At 39.9% G+C, this 15060-nt stretch overlaps 1 protein-coding gene across 1 annotated transcript; it reads right to left on the reverse strand.

Moving 5' to 3' along the window:
* Window positions 1-666: 666 nt before the first annotated feature.
* Window positions 667-9496, reverse strand: LOC112074513 (membrane-spanning 4-domains subfamily A member 4A). Its single transcript, XM_024141675.2, has 9 exons — window positions 9343-9496; window positions 8882-8988; window positions 8617-8727; window positions 8439-8492; window positions 8164-8325; window positions 7800-7922; window positions 5129-7357; window positions 4754-4906; window positions 667-1376 (listed from the first exon to the last, which is right to left on the reverse strand). Exons 1-7 carry the CDS (start codon window positions 9347-9349, stop codon window positions 7319-7321), a joined length of 603 nt encoding a protein of 200 aa, XP_023997443.1. The 5' UTR covers window positions 9350-9496; the 3' UTR covers window positions 667-1376; window positions 4754-4906; window positions 5129-7318.
* Between the last annotated feature and the right edge of the window lie 5564 nt (window positions 9497-15060).

The raw sequence follows: 15060 nt of genomic DNA on the forward strand, positions 1-15060 counted from the left end.
AAATAAACAAGTGGGAAAAGGCTACCTAAGAATGATTCTCAATCAGAGACAACTAACGACACCTGCCTCTGATTGAGAACCATACCAGGCCAAACGCAAAACACAACATAGAAAACGGAACATAGACAACCCACCCAACTCACTCCCTGACCATACTAAAACAAAGAACTAACAAAAGAACTAGGGTCAGAACGTGACAGTGCCTTTAGAAAGTATTCAGACCCCTTGACTTTTTCCACATTTCGTTACATTACAGCCTAATTCTAAAATGGATAAAATAAAATACAAATATTCCGCAGTCTACATACAATACCCCGTAATGACAAAAGCAAAAACAGGTTATTAGAAATGTTTGCAATTTTTTTAGAATAAGGCTATAACATAACAAAATGTGGAAAAAGTCAAGGAGTCTGAATACTTTCCGAAGGCACTGTATCTAAAGCTACTTATATTACAATTGCCAGTGATACTTACATTCAGTATGTGGCCCATGTGGGAATCAACTCCGACCCCCTGGTGTTGAAAAGACCATGCTCTAACCCACACAGCCTGTTCAAACCCCCTATGGATATCCTTTATTGATAACTTGTAAGCCATTTAGAAACCCTCCATAGATCATAATGTAGGGGTTCTGTTGTGTAAATTCTTACACATGGACACTCAAAGTCAATTATAAATGAATCACTCTTTATTGTCAGCAAGCTGGAGAGGTCACAGTCAAACTTAGATGCATAAAGTACCGGTCTGAAGTGAGCTCTAACGGGCAGTCCCGTTAGTTCCCTTATATACTGACAAGTTATATTTGCATGATTTAGCTTATACATCATTCATAATTAATGTTAGCTTCATTCATGTGACAACCAATACTGGGTCATGCATGTGACAGACCAATACCTCACAAAGCTTCTTCTCTCTAAGCTGAGACCTTGAAACTGGGATTTCCCTTTCTCTAAACAAGGTTCTGGGCATACTGCCAATTGCAGATACTGATAGTGAGGATTAGTTTAATCAGTCACTTGCATGAACACAGAAATTGGTTTATAGAAAGCACAAACATAGAACACAGAAATTGGTAAATAGAAAAGCACCAACAAAATGTTTTCCATCACAGTTCCACCAACCTGCTAGGACCCCTATTAAAATATAACTCACATTAGGCTACATCATTCCAAGCAGTTTTTAATAAAAATAACAAATCCATCGGTCTGACATATGTGTAGGCATATAGGCCTATAATATGTCAGTTGATGGAAGTATAAGACAAGTATAATGTTTTTTGCTGGTTGGTTAGGGGGTTGGATTGCATGTCTTAATAGGTCCTCACACGGCATCTCTCCTCATTGCTGAGCAGGAGGGACTTGGACCTTTGTCACCGGCTAGAAGAGAGAACTCACACACTCAATTAAGACATTATAACAGTCATGTTATAACAACATTCCATTACTGATGATAATTCAGATTATCTGATCAAATACAATATTTGAATGGTGAGAAAAGGCCCCTCAGCCCATTCTAGACACACCACACGCATAGTATTGGTAGGTCTCCAACCAAACTTTGCATTTCAAGGTGATGTATGTTGTAAGCAGGGATGGACTGCATGAAATTGGAGGGAAAAAATCCCCTTGTCCTCATCATAAACCAAATCATGAAAATTCTACACTAAAACCCCAATTTAGACTGGCCTATTTGCCAATGGACCCGTCTGGCATTTTCCAGATCTGACTATGGCCAGTCTGTTTCTGATTCTAGAGGATTCATTTCTACACTGACTCACCATTCGTTGGGGAGCAGCAGTTGACCACCTTACAGCAGTAGGCAGCCAGCGTGACAGAGATAGCGATGAGAGCAGTTTGTATCAGGACCAACTCAGCAAAGTAATGTATAACAGAATTCTGTTGACAAGAATTGGAGTATTGTGTACTTTCTTTCATGTTTTCTTTCCCATTGTATGACATACACTACATGACCAAAAGTATGTGGATACCTCATTCCAAATCATAGGTATTAATATGGAGTTGGTCCCCCCTTTGCTGCTATAACAGCCTCCACTCTTCTGGGAAGGCTTTCAACTAGATGTTGGAATATTGCTGCAAGGATTTGCATCCATTCAGCCACAAGAGCATTAGTGAGGTCGTGCACTGATGTTAGGCGATTAGGCATGACTTGCAGTCGGCGTTCCAATTCATCCCAAAGGAGTTAGATGGGGTTGAGGTCAGGGCTTTGTGCAGGACAGTCAAGTTCTTACACACCGATTTCAACAAACCATTTCTGTATGGACCTTGCTTTGTGCATGAGGGCATTGTCATGCTGAAATAGAAAAGGGCTTTCCCCAAACTTTCGACACAAAGTTGGAAGAACAGAATCATCTAGAATGTAATTGTATGCTGTAGTGTTAAATGTCGCTTCACTGGTACTAAGGGGCCTAGCCCAAACAATGAAAAACAGACCCAGACTATTATTCCTCCTCCACTAAACATTATAGTTAACACTATGCATTGGGGCAGGTAGCGTTCTCCTGGCATCCACCAAACCCAAATTCGTCCATCGTCCAGCGTGATTCATCACTCCAGAGAACGCGTTTCCAATGCTCCAGAATCCAACGGCGGTGAGCTTTACACCACTCCAGCCGACGCTTGACATTGTACATAGCGATCTGAGGCTTGTGTGCGGATGCTCGCCATGGAAACTCATTTTATGAAGTTCCCGATGAACAGTTCTCATGCTGAGTTGCTTCCAGGGGCAGTTTGGAACTCTGCAGTGAGTGTTGCAACTGAAGACAGACCATTTTTACCAACTATGTGCTTCAGCACTCGGAGGTCCCGTTCTGTGAGCTTGTGTGGCCTACCACTTTGCGGCTGAGCCGTTTTTGCTCCAAGATATTTCCACTTCAAATTAACAGCACTTACAGTTGACGGACAGTTTAAGAGGGCAGAAATGAGACAAACTGACTTCGAAAGTGGCATCCTATGACGGTGCAACATTGAAAGTCACTGAGCTCTTCAGTAAAGCCATTCTACTGCCAATGTTTGTCTATGGAGATTGCATGCCTGTGTGCTCGATTTTATTCAGCTGTCAGCAATGGGTCTGGCCGAAATAGCCGAATCCACTAATTTGATGGGGTACATACTGTACTTTTATATATATTGTGTATTTGCCTCTACACATCCAATAAGTCATATTTGCATATAGCATTTCATAGGACATTCTCAATATCAGCCGTCTCTAACATCTAATATCAGCATCACTTTAGCATTTACAGTGCATTCGGAAAATATTCAGACCTCTTGACTTTTTCCACATTTTGTTACGTCACAGCCATATTCTAAAATTGATTAAATAAATGTTTTCCCTCATCAATCTACACACAATAACCCATAATGGAAAAACTAAAACAGGTTTTTAGACATTTTTGCAAATGTATATACAAATAGAAAAAATGTAAATATCCTATTTACATAAGTATTCAGACCCTTTGGTATGAGACTCGAAATTGAGCTCAGATGCATGCTGTTTCCATTGATCATACTTGATGTTTCTACAACTTGACCTGTGGTAAATTCAATTGATTGGACATGATTTGGAAAGCACACACTTTCCAAATCATATATAAAGTCCCACAGTGTATAGTGCATGTCAGAGCAAAAACCAAGCCATGAGGTCGAAGGAATTGTCTGTTGAGCTCTGAGACAGGATTGTGTCAAGGCACAGATCTGGGGAAGGGTTCCAAAATATTTCTGCAGCATTGAAGGTCCCCAAGAGCACAATGGCCTCCATTCTTAAATGGAATAAGTTTGGATCCACCAAGAATCTGCCTAGAGCTGGCCACCCGGCTAAACTGAGCAATCGGGGGAGCAGGGCCTTGGTCAGGGAGGTGACCAAGAACGCRATGGTCACTCTGATAGAGCTCCAGAGTTCCTCTGTGAAGATAGGAGAACCTTCCAGAAGGATAACCATCTCTGCAGCACTCCACCAGTCAGGCCTTTATGGTGGCCAGACAGAAGCCATTCCTCAGTAAAAGGCACATGAGAGCCCGCTCGGAGTTTGCAAAAAAGGCACCTGAAGGACTCAGACCATGAGAAACAAGATTCTCAGGTCTGATGAAATCAAGATTGAACTTTTTGGCCTGAATGCCAAGCTTCACGTCTGGAGAAATGCTTGCACCATCCCTACGGTGAAGCATGGTGATGGCAGCATCATGCTGTGGGGATGTTTTTTAGTGGCAGGGACTGGGAGACTAGTCAGGATTGATGGAAATATGTACGGAGCAAAGTACAGAGAGATCTTTGATTAAAAAAAACTGCTCCAGAGCGCTCAGAACCTCAGACTGGGGCAAAGGTTCACCTTCCAACAGGACAATGACCCTAAGCACACAGCCAAGACAACGCAGGTGTCACGCCCTGACCTGAGATATCTCTGTTTTCTTTATATTTTGGTTAGGTCAGGGTGTGACTAGGGTGGGTACGTTAGTTTTTGTATTGTTTAGGGTTTTTTGTATGTCTAGGGTTTTTGTAGGTCTAGGTGATTTGTATGTCTATGGTGGCCTGATATGGTACCCAATCAGAGGCAGCTGTTTATCGTTGTCTCTGATTGGGGATAATGTTTATGTAGCCATTTTCCCTTTGGTTCGTGGGTTCTTGTCTATGTGTAGTTGCCTGTCAGCATTCGTTTTGTATAGCTTCACGTGTCGTTTTGTTATTTTGGTTAGTTTGTTCAGTTTTCATTCTTATTATAATAAAGAATGTACGCATACCACGCTGCGCCTTGGTCCGATTCATACGACGAACGTGATGTTTTACCCCCAGTGCTTTGGGTTGAGACTCCAGGTACTTCTGTTTTTGGTGAGGATTCCTCTGAAATGTCACTGCGACAAGTGGACCCTCTGCGCCAGGAACAGCCTCTTCATCTGAAAAGAGCATTCGGGTAACTGTCGAGCAATAGACTGCTGAACCTACTGCAATGGTTTTTTGGGAGCAGCATATTGAGAYGATTTCTGTTCACATGCAAATGTTCTGGTATGAGATTGTTTTTATTTCTAAAGCAAGCATTTTTAAAGCAAGCATGTTCAGATCAGAGTCCAGATTGTCTTGTTTTTACTAACCATGCAATGCAATGATATTTGTTTTACCTGCCATAACTGTTGGATGTTATTAAGATCTCTGAAACCTTCGATAATCTTTAAAATAGTCTACTTTTGACTTCCTTGACGAAATTCACAACATAACCACCAACGCCCCTAAACTCTTTGTGTCCCCCGTTATTTTTTATCCAATCCCGCCCCCTTCTTGTCAGAGGAATTTGACCCCTCTCTAGGCTCACACACTCCTCCCCCTTAACTGTTAGATTTCAGAAGTGCAGGACAGGAAAATCTAACTGATGGTTTTGACTTGAAAATTGTCGTAGACTATGTCTGTGTTCAAAATGACACCCTAAGTAGTGCATTATATAGGGAAAATGGTACAATTTTGGATGAAGATGGCACCCCAAGTAATGTTCTATATAGGGTACATTTGAGATGCAGCCTGTATCCATCTAATGAGGCAGGTTGATAGGAGTCAGAGTCAGGTTGTTGTTGCCCTGTTGTTACCTACTCATAATGAACAGAGGACTGATAAACTACAGTCAACTGGTGCTCTAGGTTTATTTTCCTCAACTCCATGATCATCCACCAACACATTATTTCTCTAAGGGGAGACATTAAAGGAAGGTCCTGTAACTTCCTCTACAGCTGTCGACACACAGGAACAGCAAAGTTTCAGACAAACCTCAGAAAACCAGGAAGTCAAGTCTTACCTATCTATCTATTTTGCTCTTTGGATGGAACAAATAAAAGCTAATATCCTAAACAACAACATGTCAACTACTGTCCACCAATCCTATTACCTTGTTGTTTTTATGGTTCGTTTGACCAGGTTATGCATTTCAAAACATTTTCAAGGCAGGAAATTGTTTAGGATGTGTGACAGAAAGCATGCAGGGTTTTGCACACCCCAGCTCTTAGATCATTGTGCTGGGTCTATGTTATTCTGATTAAGCACAAAAATGACTGGCTGTATAGTAGGAGGAGAATTAAAGTAACATGTTAGGAGAATTAAATTAGCAGGTTAGGATAATTAGGTTAAGGTTTGGAAAAGGGTTAGGCTTAGCTAAAATGCTGTACTCTCGCCACAACTGTACAAGCCATCMGTTCTGAGAAACCATCAGTGTCACCACACCTGGAGCTGCTTGTGGATTTGACAGGTCTAAATTTGACAGGTCCCCCCTCCAACACCGTCAAAACACCAGATATACGAGTGACGGCTAACGTGAATCTGATTGAATCGAGCCCTCATCCATATAATCACTGTAATAATGTGTCTGTTTATTCATCTCTTGGATTTCATTCAGCTCTTTAGGCTTTGTATAAGACTTTGTAGCTGTACGCTTGCCCCTGTACCTCTTACCTCTAACCCTTCATAACACTATAGTTATCCATTTACCATTACTCTAAGTCTACCATCTACAAATGGATTAGGAGAAATGGGCACTTCATATCTAGCGGAATTGTAGTTCTCTGTTAGCCAAAAAGGGGCGGCATTGTAATATAAATTGATGGGTATACTTTATTGGTGAATTGTAAGCCATTTATAAACCCTCCAATGATCAACTTTTTAACAATCGCTTGTGGAGATATTGACCAAAAGGAGGAAGACCCAGGAAATATAACAAGAACACGAACAGAACAATAGGGTTCCTGCACCTGCTAGGACCCCTAAACATGTAACTCACATTAGGCTACATCATGTCAAAGAGTTTTTAATTACATAAAGAAATCCATCAGCGTGACTTACACTGAGTGCACAAAACATTATGAACACCTGTTCATTATATGACATAGGTTGACCAGATTAATCCAGGTGAAAGCAATGATCCCTTATTGATATCACTTGTTAAATCCACTTAAGTCAGTGTAAATGAAGGGAAGGAGACAGGTTCAAGAAGGATTTTTAAGCCTTGAGACAATTGAGACATGTTTTGTGTATGTRTACCGTTCAGAGAGTGAATGGGCACCGGTTTGTCTCAAGAACTGCTGCGCTGCTGGGTTTTTCACACTAAATTGTTTCCCGTGTGTATCAAGAATGGTCCACCATCTAAAGGACATCCAGCCAACTTTACACAACTGTGGGAGGCACAGTGTTCTTAAAGTTTTGTGCACTCATTGTATGTGTAGACATATAGGACTACAATATTTTTGTTGATGGAAGAATAACATGTTTTTGGTGGTTGGTTAGTAGGGTTGGATCTCTTGTCTTGATTGGTCCTCACACAGAATCTTTCCTCATTGCTGAGCAGGAGGGACTTGGACTGTGATCACCGGCTAGAAGAGAGAACTCACACACTCAATTAAGATATTAGAACCGTCATGTTAAAACAACATTCAACCACTGATGATAATTCAGATGACCTGTTCGGTATCTGGTCAAATACAATATTTGAAACGATGAGAAAAGGCCACTCAGCTCATTCTAGACACACCACAAGCATAGTATTGGTTGGCCTCCAACCGAACTTCGCATTTCAAGGAAGGTTCTAGGAAGGCATGGACTGCACGGGACTAGAAATTAGCCTGGGCATTTACAACTCACTGGATCATTTTCTTTCCCTTTTTGTTCCCATCATAAGCCAAATCATGATAATTCTGTGATAAAACCCCAATTTAGACTGGCTCACTGGCCAATGGATCCGTCTGGCATTTGCCAGAATTGACCTATGGCCAGTCCGTTTCTGATTCTAGAGGTTCCATTTCTACACTGACTCACCATTCGTTGTCCCGGGGAGCAGCAGTTGACCACCTTGCAGCAGTAGGCAGCCAGCGTGACAGAGATAGCGATGAGAGCAGTATGTATCAGGACCAACTCAGCAAAGTAATGTGCAGTAGAATCCTGTTGACAAGAATTGGAGCAATGTGTACTTTGTTTCATGTTTTTTCCTATTGTATGACATATTTGCCTCTTTACACATTTGATAAGTAATATTTGCTTGTAACATTTGATAGGACATTCTCAATCTCAGCCCACTATAACATGTAATCTGAGCATCACAGTTTGAACATCCTCTTTCTCCATATCCATTTACATTGAAATATTTCCAACACATACTGACATATTGTCTGTACATACTCACAGTGATTGAATAGCAAGTATTGTTGTGATCAGTGCTGTTGATTTCAACGTATTTCCAGCAGCCATAACCATATCTGTGTCCAGCCAAGTTTGACACAGAGACGATCAAGTTGAACGCTGATGCTACACAGGCCACTACCTGCATCCCCAGACAGGCCTTCAGCTGAGACAGAAGGAGGAGAGGAGAGCAACTGAGAGCAGAATAAATGCCACTGATACAGTATATCTCACTTGTTTTCTCAAAGAACATGTACGCCTACAAATTGCATAACTTACAGTGGGAAGATGGAGATTCTGTGCAGCTATGGCCAAACTACCAGCTATGATCACCTGAAGAGAGTACAACAGTAAATGTCACGTCAAACTCATAGTCTCAACACTCAACTCTTTCATTTGCTTGTCTTTTAATATCAATCAAGTGAGTGCAGGGGGCACATGTATGGTGGTCACTCACAAACACTGATCCAATGACATGTGTTAAATCTTCAACCAACATGGTCATGCTGTTGGTGAACATGACAATGACAGAACTTATGTAGAATACACTGAGAGCAATCTGAGCCACCTGAGAAGAGGAACAGAGAGAGGTAAAGTAAAATGAGCTACATATTAAATAACATTAAATAACATTTCATAAATCATAATACATTATAGTGACATTTAAATGGATTGCCAGACTACACAGACAACACTTCATTTATTTGCTCAGGATGTTTTACCCCCAATGCTTTGGGTTCAGACTCCAGGTACTTCTGTTTTTTGTGAGCAGTTTTCTGAAAAGTCACTGCGACAAGAGGACCCTCTGCACCGGGCACGGCCTCTTCATCTGAAAAGAACATTTGAGTAAACAGTCTTGCAATAGACTGTTGAACCTACTGTAATTCAATCCAATTGATTGAATAGATTTAAATGTTCTTTGGGAAGAGCATATTACACAGATTGCTGTTGACATGCAAAAGTTCACATACAAAAGTTCTTAACTGTTAGATTTCCTCAGTGCAGGACAATACATTCTAACTGATGTTTTTTACTGGCAAATTGTTGTGTTCAAAATGACACCCTAAGACGTGTCAGAGGAAGGCCCAAAAAAGATTGTGTTTGTTTTTAATGCAAACATGCAGATCAGAGTCCAGATTGTCTTGTTTTTACTAACCATGCAATGCAATGATATTTGTTTTACCTGCCATAACTGTTGGATGTTATTAAGATCTCTGAAACCTTCGATAATCTTTAAAATAGTCTACTTTTGACTTCCTTGACGAAATTCATAACAAAACCACCAACGCCCCTAAACTCTTTGTGTGCCCCGTTATTTTTTATCCAATCCCGCCCCCTTCTTGTCAGAGGAATTTGACCCCTCTCTAGGCTCACACACTCCTCCCCCTTAACTGTTAGATTTCCTCAGTGCAGGACAGAATATTCTAACTGATGGTTTTAACTGGAAAATTGTTGAAGACTATGTTCGTGTTCAAAATGACACCCTAAGTAGTGCACTTTATGGGGAAAAGGTTGCCATTTCAGATGCAAATGGTACCCTAAGGGGCCATATAAACCCCCTGTGGGACAAATTCGGTCCGCAGGCCACCAGGGGTAGGGTGCCATTTCAGACTGTAAGCTATAGTGAGCTACGATTGGTTAATTGCACTGCGATATCGCAGAGTATTTGCATAATGTTCCCATGTCATGTTCGCATCGTCCAACGGTCCCCCCGCCCACTTTGCTTCTCATCGATTGTCTTCCATTGAAAATGAATTGCTTCYGTTGTTTCATCGCCCGACATCAGCCCTAGTGGACATGGACCATTTAGACTAGCTTAGATTYGACTTACACTTCAATGCATTACATGTGAGGTGTACATTTCATTCGACTGTAAGGCTTTTCACAAGTTGAATCGTGGTCATATGATCTTACTGTTATTTATTTGATTGAAAGATATGCATATGTTCATTCAAAAGACTGGACTACAATGTTTAGTTTGATTTATAGCTTGCTTCTTTTATTTGAAAATGTGTGACTTCCACCCACATAGGTCAGCAGTGAAGACCTTTTCAGTATGCCACTGGGTTGTTGTGGAGGGGCACGCTCCTTGATAAGTGCTTTGTAAACATTAACACAAATCATGCCATCAGCTACCACAGCAAGTGAAATCACTGCAACACTTAACAAATAGCTGCATTCAGTTTCAGAATGGGTGGCAAGAAATAAGTTAGTCCTTAATGTTTAGAAAACTAAAAGCATTATATTTGTGGCAAATTATTCACTAAACTCTAAACCTCAACTAAACCTACAAATACCCCAATGGTTATAATTATTGTAATCGGATACATTTTGTACTCTTATAAAGCTATAGACATCCCCCTAATATTGCCACATTGATACGAAATTGATCAGATAAACTAGTCTTCATTATTATGCCTCTGTCAGAAACAGAGGTTTACTGTTTGTTTTACTGTTAACTGAGAGCTGTGGCAATTTTAGCATGTAAATCTTGGTAGGCCAAAAAATAACAAAAGGTCACTACACAACACAACACTAAACAATACATTAAGTGTACTATAACGGTGACAAACGGTGCCCACATACTGTTAGGGCCTACATAAAGCTGTCCCAAAATATTTTCTACACCTGGCTATCAGCGGAGCCTGGTCTGGCAGCAAAACAGTTTATTCAGCCTCATTTAGTGCCTTTCAAAATAAAAAAGTGCTAATATGGCTGACTTGCAAAGCTCTACCGCTTCTCTCTCCCGGATCCGGGATCCTCCTCATCAAAAAAGCTGACTAGCATAGCCTAGCCTAACGGGACAGGGATATCATATAATATAATTTCATGAAATCACAAGTCCAATACAGCAAATGAAAGATAAACATCTTGTGAATCCAACCATCATTTCCGATTTTTAAAATGTTTTACAGCGAAAACACAATATGTATTTATATTAGCTAACCACAATAGCCAAACACACAACGCCATGTTTTCACCATGTTTCCACCGCAAAGGTAGCTCTCACAAAACCCACAAATAGAGATAAAATTAATCACTATCCTTTGAAAAACTTCATCAGATGACAGTCTTATAACATCATGTTATACAATACATTTATGTTTTGTTCGAAAATGTGCATATTTAGAGCTACAAATCGTAGTTTTACATTGCAGCCACCATCACAAATAGCACCAAAGCAGCCAGAATAATTACAGAGAGCAACGTGAAATACATAAATACATGGTGTACAGCAAATGAAAGATAAACATCTTGTGAATCCAACCATCATTTCCGATTTTTAAAATGTTTTACAGCGAAAACACAATATGTATTTATATTAGCTAACCACAATAGCCAAACACACAACGACATGTTTTCACCATGTTTCCACCGCATAGGTAGCTTTCACAAAACCCAGAAATAGAGATAAAATTAATCACTAACCTTTGGACAACTTCATCAGATGACAGTCTTATAACATCATGTTATACAATACATTTATGTTTTGTTCGAAAATGTGCATATTTAGAGCTGCAAATCGTGGTTATACATTGTGAATACGTAGCAACAATTCACCAAAATCTCCGGAGATATTTTGGACAGTCACCTAATCTAATCAAAGAACTCATCATAAACTTTACTAAAAAATACATGTTGTACAGCAAATGAAAGATACACTGGTTCTTAATGYAACCGCTGTGTTAGATTTTTAAAAATAACTTTAGTAGAACATACAGCATGCAGTATTGTGAGACAGCGCTCACATATTCTCCGCCTTGTTGGAGCCAACATTTACCACAAAAATACGAAATAACATCATAAATAATCTCTTACCTTTCTTGATCTTCCATCAGAATGTAGTGCAAGGAGTCCTATTTCCAGAATAAATCGTTGTTTGGTTTTAGAATGTCCATTTCTTCTGTCGAATTAGCAACTTTGGCTAGCATTGTGGAGCTCACGTGTCCAAGAAATGTTTGCGCATGGAACAAAAAATTCCAAAATTCCCAATAAACGTTGAATAAACGGATCAAACTCGGTTGAAAAATCCTACTTTAGGATGTTTTTCTCATATGTATCAAATAAAATCAGAGCCGGAGCAATTCGCCGTGTATACCGAACGCTTTTCAGAAGACAATGTGGAGCTCCCTCGCGCGCCGTCGAAAACTGACAAAAGAGCTGACCTGCCACTCCAAAAGCTCTTATTCGGCCTCACATCAAGCTAGACACCCGATTCAACCTTCTACTGCCTGTTGACATCTAGTGGAAGGCGTATGAAGTGCATACAGATCGATAAATAAAAGCCAGTTGAATAGGCAGGCCCTGACACAGACCCTCGTTTTCAAACTTCCTGTATGGAAGTTTGCTGCCAAATGAGTTCTGTTTTACTCACAGATATAATTCAAACAGTTTTAGAAACTTCAGAGTGTTTTCTATCCAATAGTAATAATAATATGCATATTGTATGATCTAGAACAGAGTACGAGGCCGTTTAATTTGGGCACGATTTTTTCCCAAAGTGAAAACAGCGCCCCCCTATTCACAAGAAGTTTTAAACAAATGTGGTTTCTAATGACAATTGAGATGTACAAACTATGGCATGAGGGGATTAAGACATTAATGAGCGAGCTAGGATGGACGTAGTCAATATAACTATTTGTTTAGCACTTTTGAAATGTACAGCAACAGAATTCAGAACATGTGCCGCTCTTACAGTGTTCACCCTGTACACCAAGTCAGAACTGTAGGATAAATAAGGGGGGCATATAAGCTGACAATGAAAGCTCTTACAATATTCAATGATTACATTTCTCTAAAACAGGTTATAGGCTACATGTGCACCACCAAGTCAGAAGAGTAGGCACAATTAAGAGAGGTCAATATGCCAAATTATTAGGGTGAGGCATATGGCCTACTAACATGTTACTACACAACATACACTTATTATTACTTTCTTAGTTACAATAGACATATCTCACTGGAATATTACAGCATTTATGCAGCAGCATACAATTCATTTTTGGACTCACCTTGTTGTACTGTGCTCACTTGAACAGGAAAGTGGCGTGGTGGTCCTTTGTGGGAAAATGTTGTCATCAAAGTCTGGCATTCTCTGGATTTATGGCGCTTTCAAAACAACTGGGAACTCTGAAAAATATATTTTTTTGAATCATGATGATTTAATTGATCTTCAGGTCATAGCTCTCGAAAGAGAACAGATTTACATTTCCGAGTGGATGACCATTCAAAATGTATTTTCCCAGTCGGATCTCGTTTATTCCCGATTTCCCAGTTGTCTTGAACTCACTGAAGTCAAGTTTTGCAGTTCCGAGTTAACAGTTGTTTTGAGCGCAGCACAAATCATGCTTCATTGACAGCATAGCCAATGTTGAATGTTAATCATTTTAAACTTGGAAAAGAGCCCCTTAATCCCAGATTTGGGACGACACTGCCACTCCACTGAATAGCAGGATAGTGATTGCTTTGCAATGCTTGCAGTTAGCCACCGTCACTGATTCCTTCCAAACCACTCATTGTTGAATTTGTGATTTCCAACTTGTTGTGTAATGTTTATGTCCAATGGCCGATGAGCACCAATACGTTTTATCTATAATTTCTCTTCATTATTTCTCTTCATATGACAAAGATTCAAAAGGATTTACCAGTAGATTGTCGACTTAATTCATGATGATGACTGCTAGCTAAGATTTTGAAAGTATGATGTTGACATGATCAGTTCAATCAAAGCTACTGTACATATAAAGTGATTTCACATCATTTTATCTGTGGCCAATGACCTTGAGCCTTATTGTATGGGCACTTCTAATGTAACTCTATGGCAGCACCCAAGGGGCTAGAATTTTCTGGCACTACCCTTAAACACTACGTATTTTCTACTGGCTTGCACCACCACCACAGAAAGCACTGAGCTAGGCTGAAACACTGTATTTTGGAGCTGCCTTACTCAAGAAAACAAAAATGAGACCATGTTTGTGTGCAGCTTTATTAACTCAATGATATATATATATTTTTACATTGTTTTCAAACTGATATGTGACACCAAAATAACATTTATTTATTTTTATTGTATTTTTTTGCAGAAAATGTGTGTCTCTGCCCCACCTGCCATGAACGACGAGTCGCCACTGACTGAGACCTATTAGAAGGGACATTAAATCATTGGAATAAAGAGCCAGGATTTAAACAAATTCTAAACGTTTCATTGACATGTCACTTTCACTTTCCCTTTAGATAAAAGGTACATGCACATGTAGTTTCTCATAATTCAATAGCTCTCAGTAATACAATACTTTCAGAGAACCTGCAAATGCTTCACGTTGAAACAATAACTTAATATGTTTATAGATTCGTTATTAAATGGTTTAGGAAAAAGCCATAATTTACAGCGGGAAATCTAGCGGCATGAGGAATGAGGAATTGTGGAATGAGGAAGTGAGACAGGAGTTGACAGATTTCAGCCTGTTCCATTTGAGTGGACCATCCTGTTTCGCAGGACTCGAGTAGACAGGTGATGATCTCGAAGAAATCAGACAAGTCTCCCGCTGAAACGCAAGTTACAATTTTATCCATGGTCTATTCAGCATAAAGGGTTTTTATTTTACAGATGCAAAGTTGAATGCAGGTGTCACGGTTGCCTTTGAGGCTTATTATCACGTTTTGGATTCACCTATTTCTCACATGCTCTCTGCAAAATTCAATGTATGACAATTGTGCAATCACAACCCTTAGCTATCTCTTTGCCTTCTCTAAACTTGTTTGACTTTATCTGGTTTATAGACTGWCACGAGAATTTTTATCCCAATGGTTGAACTCAACTAACACTCAAGCTTTGTCTATTCCCCAGAGGTCGTAAATCTCTGGTTAATAAAGAATTAGACAAAATCTCAGATTCTGCAAT

This window comes from Salvelinus sp. IW2-2015, unplaced genomic scaffold, assembly GCF_002910315.2.
Source record: "Salvelinus sp. IW2-2015 unplaced genomic scaffold, ASM291031v2 Un_scaffold2666, whole genome shotgun sequence".
Taxonomy (NCBI): Eukaryota; Metazoa; Chordata; class Actinopteri; order Salmoniformes; family Salmonidae; genus Salvelinus; species Salvelinus sp. IW2-2015.

What these genes read in the sequence shown, in the direction of transcription:
- LOC112074513 (XM_024141675.2), bottom strand. An exon ending in ATGTCATTGGATCAGTGTTT is followed by an intron (nt 8,493 to 8,616) that starts GTGAGTGACCAC and finishes TACTCTCTTCAG; the next exon opens with GTGATCATAGCTGGTAGTTT. An exon ending in ATACTTGCTATTCAATCACT is followed by an intron (nt 7,923 to 8,163) that starts GTGAGTATGTAC and finishes TCTTGTCAACAG; the next exon opens with GATTCTACTGCACATTACTT.